General features: G+C 44.5%; 1 protein-coding gene across 1 annotated transcript in view; it reads left to right on the top strand.

Moving 5' to 3' along the window:
- The window catches only part of LOC310789559 (nephrocystin-1-like), a gene marked incomplete at its 3' end in the record, with an annotated part of 68,435 nt that overhangs the window by 2,199 nt on the left and 48,227 nt on the right, over positions 1–18,009 (top strand). Inside the window, exons 2-9 of the mRNA XM_083651198.1 lie at positions 6–70; positions 248–308; positions 2,129–2,262; positions 3,797–3,983; positions 8,194–8,295; positions 13,153–13,277; positions 15,313–15,361; positions 15,467–15,554. Of these exons, the coding sequence (XP_083507324.1) occupies positions 6–70; positions 248–308; positions 2,129–2,262; positions 3,797–3,983; positions 8,194–8,295; positions 13,153–13,277; positions 15,313–15,361; positions 15,467–15,554 (811 nt within the window). The remainder of the gene's footprint in view (positions 1–5; positions 71–247; positions 309–2,128; positions 2,263–3,796; positions 3,984–8,193; positions 8,296–13,152; positions 13,278–15,312; positions 15,362–15,466; positions 15,555–18,009) is intronic.

The raw sequence follows: 18,009 nt of genomic DNA, 5'->3' as shown, positions 1-18,009 counted from the left end.
CCCAGGTTGACAGTCTGCTGCAGGATGTGCAGAAGAGTCGGTGTGGAGCCACTGAAGAGGCGTTTCACAGGTAAACAGACAGACAGGCAGACAGACAGACAGACAGACAGACAGACAGACAGGCAGACAGACAGACAGACAGACAGACAGGCAGACAGACAGACAGACAGACAGACAGACAGACAATGTGTCCAGTTAACAAACAGAACATGTGATGTCCATGACAATGTGTCCACTTAACAAACAGGTGTCGAGAATTGCAGACCTCGGCTCAGAAGATGATGGGAACACTGAAGAAGCTGACCAAGGTTAGTGCCATACTGTCATACTTTTAGATTACACTTAAAGGACGTCACCAGAGAAAAAAACGCCGATTTATTTGCACATGATCTCAAACATATCTGAAAACTGAATCAAAATCAACTCTCAGTAACTGTCAAACTAAATGAATTCAAATCAACTCTCAATAACTGTCAAACTAAATGAATGCAAATCAACTCTCAATAACTGTCAAACTAAATGAACGCCTGCAAATTGTTTACAGTTTTGGGATATGTGTGAGATCATGTGCAAAACAAATCAGTGTTGTTCTCCTTTTTTCTAAGATTATTTTTGGGGGTATTTTGTCTTGATCAGATAGGACAGTAGGCAGACAGGAAAGGTGGGGAGAGAGAGAGGATGACATGTGGCAAACGACCACGGGTTGGATTTGAACCCGGGTCAGACACGTGAAGAACAGCCTTTGTGGTGCGCGTTCTACCAGGTGAGCCACCAGGACGCCCAGAAGTTCTCCTTGAAGCCTAAATAAGCTGTAAAGAGTTCAGCAGTAGAATGAGCCTCAAGTTCTGCATCACAAAAATGACAAACAACTAATATGACCTGTTTTCTTTGGTCTTTTCCAGACAGTTTGATGTAACCCTACTATATTGTGTTGTGTCTGATCAAAGCTGACTCTTAACACTTTCAGTGCCACGGCCCTTGGGCAAAAGGTTGCTTGCTGTGCCACATAGGCCGCAATGCATTTTAAAACAGTCATATAATTTCTTTAATAATTACTATGTAAACACTGAACACGCACAAATAACGATGAGACTCTCTTCTATCACCTGCAAAAAAAAGTTTATTGATCCCATTTTCCGTTCTTTAGTTATGAGCCGGAGAAGATAGCTTGATCGAACGAAAAACAGAGCTTTTTTTCTACGAGCTGAGATAATGAGCCTTTTGTGAAATTAAACATTTCAAGCACATCTCTGACTCTGAAGCTAATTTTCTGATGTAGTCACACCTCAAAAATAATTTCCTTCAATAAAACAGTGAAGGCAAGGGAATTTTGTTTGGAAGAATAATATTTTTAGCTGAAACCAGCAGCGCTGGCGCCTGCATGCGCTGCTGGTTGCAGCTTCTTGCTGATCTTTTGCTGCTGGTGGGCATCGGATATTCTGGCTTGCGTTTGCCAACCCTGTCCTGCTGTCTGGGTCTGTGTTGTGTACTTGGCTCTGCGTGCCCACCTCCCCCCCTCCTCCCCCCCCCCCCCCCCCCCGTTGTGGGAGTGTCTCTCTGCTCTGCTGTTTTCTCGTTTTCTCTGCCTGTGCTCAGCACTGAAAAAGTCAGCTAGATCCTGCTTTTTTACAGCCGCGTGTACCAGCTCCCATGCTTCGAGTTGAGAATAATAACAAATCCACGGCTGATCATGTGTTGCAGCGGACACGGAGGCTGTTGCAGCGGACATCGAGGTGCTCAATTGTGATAGCAGATTGGCTGCTGCAGGGGCACAGCTAAACGTTGCTTCAATGAAGCCGCTGCATACGGACGGATGCGATGCGATTTCCTTCCCCCCAATGACTTCTTCTGTGTGTTTCACTCCACGTTCTCTCATCTGGAGAGCGCTGTCGCCACCTAAGGGTTCTGTAAAATAGGTTAGACACATTCAATACCTCTGAATATTGTAAGAGGCGATGTAAGAGGCATAGATCGACACCCCCCCGTCAAAAAAAAAAAATCGAGTTATGACGCCATTTGGCGTCGCTGGCACTGTACGGTAAATTTCTAATGACGCCATATGGCGTCGCTGGCACTGAATGTGTTAACCTAAACTGAAACAATAACCTGCTGTCTGTGTTGCCGTCAGGCCGATGAGCCGGCTCCGGTGGGGAACTACGAGCAGAGGAAGCAGGAGGAGGAGAGACGACTGCAGGGCCTCATGGAGCATCTCCACAGCCTCTCTCTGGAGCTTTCACCTCCAGGACCCAGCGCTGCTGCACGGTAGGGGTGGGCCATATGGCCCTGAAATAATATCACCATATTTCAGGCTATTTCTGCCATAACCATATTCTTGACGATATGACAAAATATGTTATTATTAGTTTCAAGAACATGCAACAAAATAAGTGTGTTGTATTCAGCTTATGTTCAGACGCGGGAGTGGGCCAAATTATTCCGGGTTGTTTTAACACTTCCGGTGGTCACGGCGCGAAATATAAAAGAACGTCAAATAAGAGAGTTGTTCTTGTAGCGGACAGTGCAGGGGGTAAAACAAAGAACGTAGCCTACTACTTTGAGCTCGGTACACAGCAAGCAAGTGGAGTATCCACTGTTAGCCAGGTCAGATAACGTTATCATCGACAATGACGAGCACTTTCTTGTAAAACATACCTGGACTCCAACAAAGAAAGCTTCAGATGGTTTTCTCTCCTCCGAGTGCAGCTCGAGCCACTTACATCTATAAGACCTGCAGATGTTAACGTAATTCCCTGGAATGCGAGAATTAACGAGCCAGTTACATGGCATTGCATTCTTAGACATTGCCGTTTGCTTTTATTTGGTATGTTACATACAATTGGCTAAATTATTAGTTAATTCAGAGTTAGATGCTATTGGAGCAGCCAGCCTTTTTCTTTTTTTGCCAGAAGTCGTCACACGACCACACAACCGGGTCAAATGGGCGTGGCTACATAAGGTGAATATGTCAGCAGAAACGTAACGTAACAGTTTGCCTTCAAATGTTCAAATATGCTTTAAGTATTACCATGGTTTGTTGAAGGAGGAGTTTCACCGGCAGGACGTAGCGCTTGGGAGGATTACGTTATCCTCCTCCTGGAATAGGCTCCCCGAACCGACCAGAGGAGGCACTAGTGCAGCGACCAGGACTCATATCCTGAATCCGGCTTCCCACCCGCAGACACGGCCAATTGTGCCTGTATGAATGAATGAATGAATGAATGAATGAATGAATGAAAATTTTATTTACGTGTCAGGACAATTTACATGACCCATCCCACATGGGATTATCAGACACATCAACATACAGTTATTTCCATATCTATTACGGTGCATGAACAATACAAAACCGTACAAACACACACACAGCACACGCGGCATCAGCAGCAAAACACAGATTTAACTACAATGTATATTAAGTAAAATATATGAATTATCTATCATATGTCATCTTTTTCCTCCTATCCCACGCATGAGAGATATATTCGGAAAAAGCAAAGATGTTGTCAAAGAGAAATTCAAGTATGGCACCTTCTTCAAAATCTAACAGGTTTAACTCAGGGGAGTGAACTTTTTTAAATAGTATCTCTCGTAAGTCATGATACAAAGGGCAATACAAAATAATGTATGTACGCCCGACAAACTGGAGGTAACACAGGGGCTCGAACCTGCGACCCTTGTGTTGCTATACGAGGAATCTACCGGTGTACTAGCCGGACGCTCGTCTGGTTAATTAACATTGCAAAGTCGTGTTAAGACGGTGTGGCTCTTTTTCCACATGCTTTGTTTTGATCCACAGTCACACCTCCAAGGAAGACAGCGAGGAAGATGACGACGATGATGACGATGACAGTGACGATGACGACGGTGACGTCAATGATGAAGATGAGAAGAGAGCAGTGAAGCCGCCTTCTCAGTCTGACCCTCGTATCTACACCGCACTCAGCGACTTCAGAGGAGAACAGGAAGGAGATCTTTCTGTTCAGGTGAGTTACTTCCTGTTTCCAGAGATCTCCCCTGCGAGGGCAGCATTCGGCCCACAAGGCATCGTGATGGTTCATCATTTCCTGCACATGGAGCAACATGGCAGAAGAAGCGATAAATAAATGATCACATTCATACAAACAATATTAGGATTTAGTCTTCAATGACATGAACTCATCGGTAACATCTAATAATCATCTACAGAGTATTTGTCACATTTCAACCGCTTATTAGTTGTAGTTCACATTCAACAATTCAACTGTTCAACAGATTTAGAGTTCTCACCGGGCCTGAAAATTCAAACCCCACCCGACCCGACCAGAGTAAGTTGAAGCCCGAGCCCGTCGTGCTGAGTCGGGTCCCGTCGGGCTGAAACTCTAAGCAGATTATCTATAGAGTCTATGTGACAATTGATGAACATACATGTTACACTAGGTTCAGGTGTGTGGAACAGGAAGAAACAGAATCTGTTTGTTAAATGTAAACTAATAAGCTTTTCATACAACATCTACAGACAAAGACAAACAGTTGAATTGTTGAATCTCAACTAGGGCTGCACAATTAATCGTATTTTCATCGTCATCGCAATATGAACATGCGCAATAAACACATCGCAAAGACTGCCTGAAACGCAATGAATAACAAAAGTGGTTTTATTTACACGCGTCATGCATTCCCACTCAGCATCGGATCATTTTGTCTTGTGTTGTAAATCCAGCGTACACCTTTCCCTTGCAACAGTGCGCTCCGCCCCTCTGCCAAAGCCCAAACACGCTGTGTGTAGTTTCAGCTAGAGTCAGTGTGTATTTCATTTCTTTATTCAGTGGGCATAGGCTATGTTTGGGGTCTATATTAGCATTATTAAAGCAGAAAGACATAGGAACTGTATAGCTAATATGCATGCTTTAATATCTGTTTATTTATCGCAAGTCGTATCGTCATCGCTATATTGAACAATGTTATCGCACATCGCAGATTTTCCTCATATCGTGCAGGCCCAATCTCAACTAATAAACTGTTATATACTCTGTAGACTCTGTGTAGGTGGACTATCCAAATAAAGTGTTACCATCTCGCTAATCTTTTACTACTAAGGCCCCTTTCACTATTTCTATAAAATGGCTTCTTATAACCAGGTCTAATTTTCCATCTTCTCGAATAATCATGAAAAAGAGGTTTTCTGTAAAAAATAAATAAAAGAGACAAAAAGGCACTCTTCAATGTGTTTGCATGACTGCAAAATAAATTGCTTATTTGTTAAGCGGAACTCATGGTCGGGTGTCAAGCTGTCACGCTGCAGCTGGCGAACCTGCCGGCGTGCAGCTCCCCGAAAATGTAATATAATATAATGTAATGTAATGTAATGTAATGTAATGTAATGTAATGTAATGTAATGTAATATAATGTAATGTGATATAATATGATTATAATATAATATAATATAATATGATATGATATGATATGATATGATATAATATGATATAATATGATATAATATAATATAAAATAATATAATATGATATAATATGATATAATATAATATAATATGATATAATATGATATAATATAATATATTATAATATAATATAATATAATATAATATAATATAATATAATATGATATAATATGATATAATATGATATAATATAATATAATATAATAATATAATATAATATAATATAATGTAATGTAATGTCGATGGGGAGATAACAGGAGCGAGTGAAAGCTATGACCAAGTATATGCACTACATTCTCTCCTTGGGCTAACTTCTACTCATTGAAATCCTAGTGAATTCACACCATTGACTCATTTTGCTGGGGACTCCCCTGGACCCCCTCATCAAGCTGACATTGGAGCATGTATGTCTAGCTGCCGCCGTGCTGTCCTAAAGTTTCTCACTTGATCAATTGAACGGAGGACATTTTCTTTCATCCTGGCCTTTTTATTTGGTCTTAAAAATGTTGTCCATCATCTTGACTTCAACCAGCAGAGGGCGCTCATGCCCTTCAAACAGTGTTTCCACAGTTCTAGTCCTAGTATAATCATTCTGAAATCTAGGCTGATACAGAGTGAGTGAGCTAAAGAGAGAGTGGTGCCAACTGATGTCCAAAATGATAGACACGTGACTCACATAGCTATTAGTGTGTGTGGGGGAACAGTTCCAGGAAGTACGCTTGAATGCATCAAATAAAGCTGATAATATACAATTTGATTCTTTAAACGTCTTTAAACCCTTTCAAAGTACCTCACAAACGGCCCATTCTGCTGCAACTCTACACTGCTGCTTAACACTTTGAGTGCCACGGCCCTTGGGCAAAAGGTGCTGTACTGTGCCACATAGGCCGCAATGCATTTTAAAACAGTCATATAATTTCTTTAATAATTACTATGTAAACACTGAACATGCACAAATAACGATGAGACTCTCTTCTATCACATGCAAAAAAAAGTTTATTGATCCCATTTTCCGTTCTTTAGTTATGAGCCGGAGAAGATAGCTTGATTAGACCAAAAACAGCCCTTTTTTTCTACGAGCTGAGATAATGACCCTTTTGTGAAAGGAAGCATTTCAAGCACATCATTGACTCATTGCTAATATTTTCTGATGTAATGCTGCAGCTGCCTGGGTCTGTTGTATGCTGTAGTGTCCTGCGTGCCCCACCTCCCCCCCTCCTCCTCTCCCCCCCCCCCCCCCCGTTGTGGGAGGAGTGTCTCTCTGCTCTGCTCGGCTCTGCTGTTTGCTCTGCGTGTGCTCAGCACTGAAAAAGTCCGCTAGATCCAGCTTTTTTACAGCCGCGTGTACCAGCTCCCATGCTTCCAGTTGAGAATAATAACAAATCCACGGCTGATCATGCGAATGGGCTGTTGCAGCAGACACGAGGTGCTCAATTGTGACAGCAGATTGGCTGCTGCAGGGGCACAGCTACGTTATGCTTCAATGAAGCAGCTGCATACGGACGGATGCGATGCGATTTCCTTTTCCACAATGACTTCTTCTGTGTGTTTAACTACCGGGTATACTTTCTCTCATCTGGAGTGCGCTGTCGCCACCTAAGGGTTCTGTAAAATAGGTTAGACACATTCAATAGCTCTCATATTGTAAGAGGCGATGTAAGAAGCTGAGATCGACACCCCCCCGTCAAAAAAACAATTTCGAGTTATTGACGCCATTTGGCGTCGCTGGCACTCTACGGTAAATTTCTAATGACGCCATATGGCGTCGCTGGCACTCAATGTGTTAATACAGAAACTTACTTCCAGGAACTATGGCGAGGTCAAACAAATACAACAAATCAACTGGTCCATTGGAGTGAATGGAGATGACACAACTCTTATATCTCTATGGCTCTGGGCTGATAGGACTCACGCAAGGCAACTGCACACCTTTATCTTCAGCCACTGTTTGGTGTGTGGTGAAGATCAACCCCTAGACCAGTGGTCCCCAACCTTGGGGTCGCGACCCCAATTGATGATGTCACTGATGATGATACTTATGATATTACCAATGTAGTGAAATTCTGGGGTCCCTAGATTTTTGTGACGTCAATGTGGCATCACAAATCAAAAAAGGTTGGTAATCCATTTATACAAGTCAGATATTAATTCTGAAAGCTTTCCTGTCCATCAAACAGGCTGATGGAATTTCTCAATGTAACAAGGTTCATAAATAAGCAGGAGAAATGCAGAAAGTTAAGTGATTGGAATAGAACAGTTGTGCATTCTGCAAGTCAAAGGAGCAACTTTGTATAAATGATGAAATGCAAAATATTCCACATCTAATCCTTAGGGCCCGGACACACCATACGCCGAAGCTATGCTGAAGCAATGCTGAAGCTACGCAGCATGGAGGCAGTTTCATTTCAGCGTCCTTGTGAAGAGGCGAGACCGATCACACCAGCACGCGGGCTGCAGCGATAGTTTCAGCTTCTGTTCTATTTTTCAAGCGCGCTGCACCCGAGCTGCCAGGCACGAAGTCAATGCAAGTTGTGAGCAGGGGGAGGGCAGCGCCGAGCGAAGCGTTGAGGAAAAGAGAATGCTTCTGGTGTGAATGGCAAGGCTCCTGCTTGAAGCTTCAGTGAAGTGCTGCTTCCCGGGGCTTAAAATTTGGCGCAGGATTGCGAGAATCGCGCATATTTTTGTCAATTCCTGCAGATTTGTAAGTTATAATGCGGGAGAAGTCACACAAACTGGTTTGTTGCCCTGTGTTTCAGAGGGGCACGGTGCTGAGGATCATCAGGAAGACGGCAGATGGATGGTGGCTGGCGCAGGACACTAAAGGCAACAGAGGAGTCGTCCCTAAAACCTACCTGAAGGTACACAACCAGTCAACCAGCCATTTTGTGTCTCAAGATGACACTGATGACACCAGTTTATTTCATTGATTTTCACTCCTCCAGCTGTCACTGCCCTCTTCTCCACTGCCCAGTCACTTATAGTCATACTAATACACTGCCCAGTCACTTCTAGTCATACTATTACACTGCCCAGTCACTTATAGTCATACTATTACACTGCCCAGTCACTTCTAGTCATACGATTACACTGCCCAGTCACTTCTAGTCATACTATTACACTGCCCAGTCACTTCTAGTCATACTATTACACTGCCCAGTCACTTCTAGTCATACTATTACACTGCCCAGTCACTTCTAGTCATACTATTACACTGCCCAGTCACTTATAGTCATACTATTACACTGCCCAGTCACTTATAGCAGTGTTTCCCACAGGATTTTGAGAATTTGTGGTGGGGGACCGCAGACCCCCTAGGGGGTCTAAACATTTTAAAGTAAAATGCATGAATTTGGTGTACTTTGAGAAAGCTTAAGAGCAAAATTAAAAGGCTAGATCTATGAAGAACATGTCATCATTACTGTGCTGTGGGTTTACAATGACAAACTAAATTTCTCCCTATAGGTCAGGGATACTCAACTTGCTTTGCCACTTTCGTGAAATGATAGAAGGCGAGGGGCCAGTTAACTCATTCACCGCCAAAGACGTCTTTGACGTGTTATCAGGAATAGCCATCCACGCCAAAGACGTGTTTGACGTGTTTCTGTTTTTATTAGTGCAGTGCGTAGTTCAAAGACTTCCCCAGCCTGTGACATGTTATCAGGTCCCTACCCTCAAAGCCAAGCCGACAACACGCGATCAAACACATACCGCAGCTGTTGTTTTGAAATGAGCAGGAGGAAAAACAGAAAACAGAGAAACGCGCTTCCTTGTTGCAGAGAGGAGAAACGCCATTGAAACGCCCCTCGGCGCGCTGCACGAGCTGGTCGGCTTGCTGCAGGGCAGCGGACATCGATCAGTTGTTCGCGGTAGTCAAACCCGTGACCAACATGATCGATCCTGGTCCCTGGACCCCGTTCCTGTGTGCCACCCCGAAAGAGACGAGACGGAGTCACAACTTTGTGAGCAGGAGGAGAACAGCAGCCTCGCCACAGAAATTGCTTTCACACAGAGCCAAGCAGCACGGCCACTTTCCTGTCGAGGGCGAGGAAGACTGGACTCCAATGCGACAGGACCCGGATGATCTCGCGGTAAGGAGTGTGTGTGTGTGTGTGTGTGTGTGTGTGTGTGTGAGAGAGACTACACTGATCTCTGCATTCTATGATCGTATAGTTTACTGAGACACTAGTACACGACTACACTGTCTCTGTACTAAATGTGATTATATAGTTTACTGAGGATATGTTGCTTTTATTTCAGATGAGGAGCCGATTGTGAGCCCACATCTCAGAATGAGGTCAGGACGGTCAGGACGGTCATTTAGGTCTGCTAAATGACGAAATGTAATGTAATGTAAAGAGACACACATGGGCCCCGTGCACACACACACACATTCACACTCACTCACACTGAGTAAACTGTATTGTTGAATGTAAAAAAAGCACTTCATGTATATATATATATATATATATATATATATATATATATTTTTTTTTTGTCATTTGTGTCATAACGAATAATATTTACATGTCTGATGTCAATACAGTTCAAAATAAAAGAATTGAGAGCGAGTTCTGCCTGAGATTGTGTCTTTTACAAAAATGGCCTTTTCTGCTGTTTCTCTTCTCAGAGAGACCTTTTTGGTGAAAACAGGGTGTATATAAATGGCTATAAGTAAGAGTACAGAACATGCTAAAAGCTCACTTTTTTTTTCTGGTGAACCCAGAGACGTACATCTTCATTTTGAGGTATTGCAAATCACTTTGGTGCTAATAGATAATTTACTGTGGGTCTTGAAAGATGACCAACAATTATGAAAATCTTTGGCCTGTGCTAAATATTGGCAGTCCTAAACTGGCCATGAATGAGTTAACACGTTCACTGCGTTCACACGATTTTTTTTGACGGTGGGACGTGGATCAACGCTCCCCACGTCTCCTATAAAAATATTGGAGTCAGCGAACGTGTACAACCCATTCCACGGACCCACTAAGTGGCGACAGTGCTCTCCACACTAGGAAAAGCAGAGCCAAAACTGTAGGGTAACGCGCGAGGAAACCATTCTCTACTGTAAAATGGATTGGCGAAAACGCTTTCACTTTCGCGCATTATCGCGCTGGGAGCTGGCGGTGGGGGATTCCAAAAATAGACTGGGTGGAAAACACAGTTTGAAACACGCAGCATAAAGCCTAGAATCGCACAAAGCTTCATCAAAGCTCTCAAACCCAAGAAACAAGTGAGCCCTATCCACACTCGCTGCCAGGGAGGGAGGCTGCTCAAACTCGCAGCAGCAGCAGCAGAACACTCGCTTGTGACAAACGCAGGCTGAAAGCCACCAGACACGCCCACGGAGGGAGGAGTTTGAAGGAGAGGGCGTTCAGAACTATATTGTTTAGATGTCTGATCTCTCACTGATGCCAAAAATAAATGGTTAAAGTGACTGTTCTGCCTGTTTGATTGAATTTCACAAAACTGCGATTATCTCAGCTTTCACTCTCAGACGCTGAAACCATGCTGTACTCAACGGCTAATATCTACATAACTACTAACTCTACAAACTAACTCTTTTAGACAGAGAAAGCACACATTCTATTAGTACTTTTGTGAACTTTGTGTTCACAAACTCCAAGCAGAAAATAATCCTCGGCTCTTGTAAAATGAGCCAGAATCCTCAAAAAAACCCTCTGGCAGAACCTACCTACAGTAAAAAAAAAAAGGCTGGCAGTGAATGTGTTAATAAACAAACAATATACATTTTTCTGTAGCGGATTGTAGGTTTTTGGGGTGTCAGCCGGAGTTTAGGCTGACAGTGTTGTGCACACCGGATAGTTAGTTAGGTTAAGTTAGTTGGGTTAAAGGAACACTCTGCCCATTTTCAACCAGCTTTGTATCATTAGAACACCAGTAGTATATCAGAAAACTGTAAACTGTTTTGAAGTCTGTCATTTAATTTGACAGTTATTGAGTGTTAAAGTGTGGACCAGTGACATCACTGGTCCACACTAACTCAAATTAATAACTCATTAACTCAAATCAACTCTCAATAACTGTCAAACTATTCATCATTCATCTAGTTTGACAGTTATTGAGAGTTGATTTGAGTTAATGAGTTATTAATTTGAAAATATAGAAAATATAGAAATATAGAATAGAATGCTTTAGGGTAGAATGGGTGCCATGCTTTAGAATAGTGGGGGAGGAGTGGTAAGCACTATCGCCTCACAGCTCGAAGGTTGTGGGTTCGATTCCCACCTGGGGACGAGGTGAACGCTGAAGGAATGCGTGCCCGTCCGCATGTCCTCGAGTGCCCACCGCCCGGGTGGGGTCGGCAAAAGGGCCTTTCTGTGTGGAGTTTGCATGTTCTCCCCGTGCCTCCCGGGGGTTTCCTTCATATAGGAACCCCCTTCACAAAAACATGCAATATCCTGGTTGCTAATGTGGTTCCTCCTCTGGTCGTTAAGGGCGCCTGTTTAGAGGGAGGGGAACTGGTTGGAATAGCGTGAACCTCCCACGTGCTATGTCCTACCGGTGAAGCTTCCTCTGTCAGGTGAAAAGAAGCGGCTGACTGACTGCCCATGTCTCGGAGGAAGCATGGAGCCAGTCTCGGCTCTCCCCAGATCGGCAGAGGATGGAGTAGCAACCAGGATTGAGAGATCAAATGAGCACTAATGGGGGATAAAATGGGATAAAAAATCGGGGGGGGGGGGGGGGGGGGGGTAGAATAGTGGGGGAGGAGAGATCAGGAAAGGGAGGAGGTGGGGAGGGAGAGCAGGGAGAATGTGAGAGAGGAGAGAGCAGGATGGTGATGAGGTGGGGAGGGAATGGGAAATGTTGGGGAGGAGAGGAGGTGGGGAAGGAGCAGGGGAAGGGGGAAAGAGAAAGAGCACGGGTGGCATGCTTTAGAATAGAATGGATGCCCCATACTGTTTACAGTTGAATGTGGGCTGAGAACACATGATTTGGCCTCCATACTGTTTACAGTTGAATGTGGGCTGAGAACACATGATTTGGCCTCCATACTGTTTACAGTTGAATGTGGGCTGAGAACACATTATTTGGCCTCCATACTGTTTACAGTTGAATGTGGGCTGAGAACACATTATTTGGCCCCCATATTGTTTACAGTTGAATGTGGGCTGAGAACACATGATTTGGCCTCCATACTGTTTACAGTTGAATGTGGGCTGAGAACACATGATTTGGCCCCCATACTGTTTACAGTTGAATGTGGGCTGAGAACACATTATTTGGCCTCCATACTGTTTACAGTTGAATGTGGGCTGAGAACACATTATCTGGCCTCCATACTGTTTACAGTTGAATGTGGGCTGAGAACACATTATCTGGCCTCCATACTGTTTACAGTTGAATGTGGGCTGAGAACACATTATTTGGCCTCCATACTGTTTACAGTTGAATGTGGGCTGAGAACACATTATCTGGCCTCCATACTGTTTACAGTTGAATGTGGGCTGAGAACACATTATTTGGCCCCCATACTGTTTACAGTTGAATGTGGGCTGAGAACACATTATCTGGCCTCCATACTGTTTACAGTTGAATGTGGGCTGAGAACACATTATTTGGCCTCCATACTGTTTACAGTTGAATGTGGGCTGAGAACATTTTTGAGATTTTCAAGTGGGCCATGAGTGGGGAAAGGTTGTGAACCGCTGGCTTAGATGATTAAAACCGCTCACTGTACCAAAACATTTCAGAGTGGTTCTGGTGTCAACAATGATGAAGATGAAGATGATGATGATGATAATGATGATGAGGAGTCAGACGAGGAAGAGGAGGAGCAGGATGGTGAAGACATGGCTGAGGACCAAGACAAACGGAGGTGAGGTTCTCCGTTTTAAAAACTGGAATCTGCTGAGATTTGGTTTGACTGTGTTGTTTCCAGAGGTTCTTAGACCAGTTTTGTCCTTCAGATTATTCTGAGTGATGCGGTCAAATGAAAGGATCCCAGGACTATATTAGTTATAAAAAATACAGCACCAACACGAGGGTCGCAGGTTCACGCCCTGTGTTGCCTTGGTCGGATGTCCATACATGCACAATTGGCCGTGTATGCGGGTGGGAAGCCGGATAAGGGTACGTGTCCTGGTTGCTGCACTAGCGCCTCCTTTGGTCATTGGGGTGGAATTAGGGGTGGGCAATATGGCAAAAATATCATATCACGATTTATTCAGGCAGGATCACGATCCACGATCTTATCACAATTCTTTTTCATATTGGTTTTTAAGACTATTTTGCAAGTTACTGAACAGTACAAGTACAACCAAACTAATTTCAGGGTTCGTACGGCCATGAGAAACCTAGACAACTCATGGAAATTTAAAATACAATTTGTTTTATAAATATTTTCATGTCGTTCATTTACGCTGAGTTTCCAATAATTCATGTGCTAAAAAATAATGTTCACAAGCATGCAAACACTCTATCTATCTATCTCTTGGTTCACTGTTATTTTGGGTTGGGCGATGGGACGAATATATTGGCTATCTGCGATTGAGTTGCGTGATTGTCATTTGTCAATTGTCAATTTGCTAATTTAATGGAGAGAGAGAGAGACTAACAGACAGAGAGAGACTGACGGACAGAGCAGAGACATGTGGCTCAGCACACACACACACACACACACACACACACACACACACACACACACACACACACACACACACACACACACACACACACACACACACACACACACACAGCGTTGAGCAGTGAGAGAGAGGCAGGGGGGAAGGAAAGAGAAGGTGGAGCAGAAACGCGCTCTCCTGAGAATACGAGGCAGCAGGATGAGGGCAGATTAGGAGCAATGCGTCCTCGCATTTAAAATAACTGACAAATTCCGACTGAAGCAAATGAAACTCAAACTATCACAAAGAGCAGCCGAGATTCAGACACTTTTTGCGCGATGAGTTCCGCTCTATCTGCCTGTTTGTCTCTCTGCCAGTGCCCGCATGTCTGTTTAGTGTGCGTGTGTGTGTGGCATGTCATTTTTAACGCTGTTCATAACCAGCAGAGCGTGTGTTTACTTAGGCTATCGTCCGGCTCCGTCCCCAAATTAATTTTCACCGTCCCTGACGCTATTTTTAACGTCCCCGGGATGACGGGAGGTTCTTCGTGTCAAGGCAAGCCCTGGTTAAGTGTGTGTGTGTGTGTGTGTGTGTCTCTCTCAAACTAACTGCCCCTCCGTGTTGTCGTCCTGCTTTGCAAAGTGAAAAGGGGGAGGGGAGGAAAACTTTGGAAGCATCTTTCAGACATAGAAATGCAACAGATAGAATGTGCACTGCATGTAGTGCGATTCTAACGATCTGTCTGGAAAGGCAGATCGTGGAGCCATTCTGATCGTGAACGATCTAAGATCTTCATATCGCCCACCCCTAATACACATAAGAAACACACAGGATCTACTGTCGTGCCCCGTGTTGCCTTGGTCGGATGTCCATACATGCACAATTGGCCGTGTCTGCGGGTGGGAAGCCGGATATGGGTACGTGTCCTGGTTGCTGCACTAGCGCCTCCTTTGGTCGTTGGGGTGGAATAGCATGATCCCTCCATTTGCTACATCCTGCCGGTGAAACACCTCGCTGTCCGGTGTAAAGAAGCAGCTAGCGACTGCACATGTATCAGAGGAAGCATGTACTAGTCTACAACTTGCCCCAGGTCAGCAGAGGAGGTGCATCAACGACGGGGACAGCTTAGACAGGTGGAATTGGCCGAGTACAACTGGGGAGAAAACTGGGAGGAAACAAAAAGTGATCAAAATACGGAATTAATTTAGATTGAAATTGATGATGATGTTGTTTTAATGATGCTTTCTCTGAATAATGTCAGTGCTTCCATTCCTCTCTGCTCTCTAACAGCACTGCTTCCCATTCCAACTGGTCTACTGTCAGGAAGGCTCTGACTGAGGTGAGACGCTCTCCACGCACCAAGTGTTCTGCACTGCATTGAGAATTCTTATTGTTTTCACTGTGTGTGTGTGTGTGTGTGTGTGTGTGTGATTGTGATGGACAGATTGATACGACTGATGTGCTCTCTGCCATGGGTGCGATCCCTTCAGGATTCAGACCATCAACTCTTAATAAACTGCTGGAGGAGGAAGGTTAGTACACACACACACACACACACACACACACACACACACACACACACACACACACACACACACACACACACACACACACACACACACACACACACACACACACACACACACACTTCAAGGAGGACTAACCCCTAAAACAAATTTTTTTCAGCTTTCAACTGTATTATGGCTTTTGAGGTGGTGTGTGAAGGAAAAATCTCTACATTTGAGACTAAACTGTTAGAATTCTACCTGGTACACTGTGTCATTTTCAGGCAGTGAGAGTGCCCTCTAGGGGTTCAAACCTCCTTTTTTTGGGGCCTCCAAAATCGGCGATTTGATTCAGCGTTACGTCACGGTGAACCCCCCCTTTCCAGATACATCCATCTGCATCTCGCCCCGCCCACCGTGTACGTTCTCCCGCCGGAAGTGTACGTGTATACAGACCACAGACCTACTCCTTAAAAAAATAAAAGACTTGATATTTTTCTTTTCAAATCGGCGTAGGTATTATGATATTCTATGCTTGTGTGCATTAGTGTCTTTAGGATGATTGAATGTTTGCATGATTCATGCCCGATGTTGACAGACAATTCCCCCCAACATTGATCACATTCCCGGGGTTGATCTGGCTAGTTAATCGGCTAGCTATGCTACTAGCTAACGTTAGCTAGCAACTCGTCCATCCTGTTCCTACCCACGCTAGTATTTTTTTTTAACCTTTATTTATACAGGGGGAGTCTCACTGAGAGCAATGCTCTCTTTTTCAGGAGTGCCCTGTTCACATTCACACACACATTCATACCTGGAAGCTGACCAGTACAACCAGAGTCTATCCTGCCGGTCCCGGGGATTGAACCGACGACCTTCCGGTCACAAGCTCGCTTCTCTAACCATTGGGCCACCACTGCCCGCCACTGCCCGTATGAGCTCCACGGTCGGCCTCTGAGACCCAGGACAGCCCCCTCACGCCATCCACCTTCCATGAATCTGCCCAACTGCTTACCCACTATTAGCACCCCTCCCCAGGCTACGCACAGACCCCCGCCCCGCCAGGACCTTGTCCTCCAGGGACCTACGTTACCCACTGGCTGGACCTTGCTGGCCCAGTGGCCCACACTTAAGCACCGCTCCCGGGGTACAGACAGCCAGCCGTCCCCCGGGAGCTATCAAACGTTAGCTTGCGTGCTAACATCAGTGTTTGGCCGCTGCAGTGCTCGCCTGCCTCGCTCGCACTGACTGCTTTTATTTTTGAAGGAGTAGGTCTAGAAAGTATCCGGTCTGTACGCGTACAGACCGGAAGTGTACGTATACAGACTGGAAGTGTACACATACAGACTAGAAGTTAGGGGTGTCACGGTACATGTATTCGTCCCGTGAGTTTACGGTACATGCCTCACGGTACGTCGTTTCACGGTATGTGAAACGACACGACGAATACGTCAAATCCAGAAGCACCTAAACGCTGTTTGAACGGCATTGAATTGAATTGAATTAAACGCCACAGAAGAAGACACACCAAAACAACACAAGGGCCATAGAAATCCGCGTTCACAGAATGGGACGTTTTGTGGCGATAAGCTGTTTTGCAAATTCTGTCAACATCAAGCCAACGAGGTAAGCTTGCCAATGTAACGTTACGTAGCCGCGACAAAGTCCTTTATAGCTGCGCGTTGCGGCTAAACGTTACATAACACTGACAAAGCTGTTAACTTGTAAACAAGCAACTTACATCGCGTGGGATGAGTGATGCGGTCAAGCAGACTCAACCAGACATCTGCGGATGCAGACAAGCAAGGAAGAGCGACTCCTTGTCATGTTCCAATAATCCATTAGATGACCGAACGTAATCATATTATGCTAAACAAAACTCACATCCAATAACGTTAAGGCGCTGAAAGGGTTCTTTCCCGTACTTACTGGGAAAGTGAAACCCACCCCGTTGTCTGTCAGACAGTGGGGGTATCTTTCAACAGGGTTTAGAAGTTTTTCTTCTTCTGCCGTTTTATTCTTCTTCTACTTAACATGTAGGTATTTTGACGTTGACTAAAGAAATACTGCCGCCTAGTGGCCGCTTTTCGATAGGATTCCAAATTAGTGCTTACATCAAACGCAAATGCTACATAAAACAAATACAACAGGGGGAGGGGTTGGTGGGAGTATTAGGCTACTCCACACATGCGCTCTGTTTACAAACTTGTGTACAATAAAGATTTAAAGTGGGGGGAAATGCCTTTGCCCTGTCAAACAGCTGGAATACAGACATCTGAGAGGGAGGCGCACCCCACACTTTGAAAATCACTGCTCTAGAGTAAAACCTTTTTGTGTGGATTGCCTAGATCAGTGATTCCCAACCTGTGGTCCGCGGCCCCCTGGTGGGCCGCGAAGGTATTGCAAGTGGGCCGCCAAATCATTTCCAAAAAAGTATGATTTTTGAAAAAAAAAAGATTTTTTTTTTTTTTTTTAATTTTTT

The sequence above is a fragment of the Poromitra crassiceps genome, assembly GCF_964638095.1.
Source record: "Poromitra crassiceps genome assembly, chromosome: 14".
Taxonomy (NCBI): Eukaryota; Metazoa; Chordata; class Actinopteri; order Beryciformes; family Melamphaidae; genus Poromitra; species Poromitra crassiceps.
The sequence above is the reverse complement of the archived record's forward strand: the minus strand, read 5'-3'. Positions and strand labels throughout refer to the sequence as shown.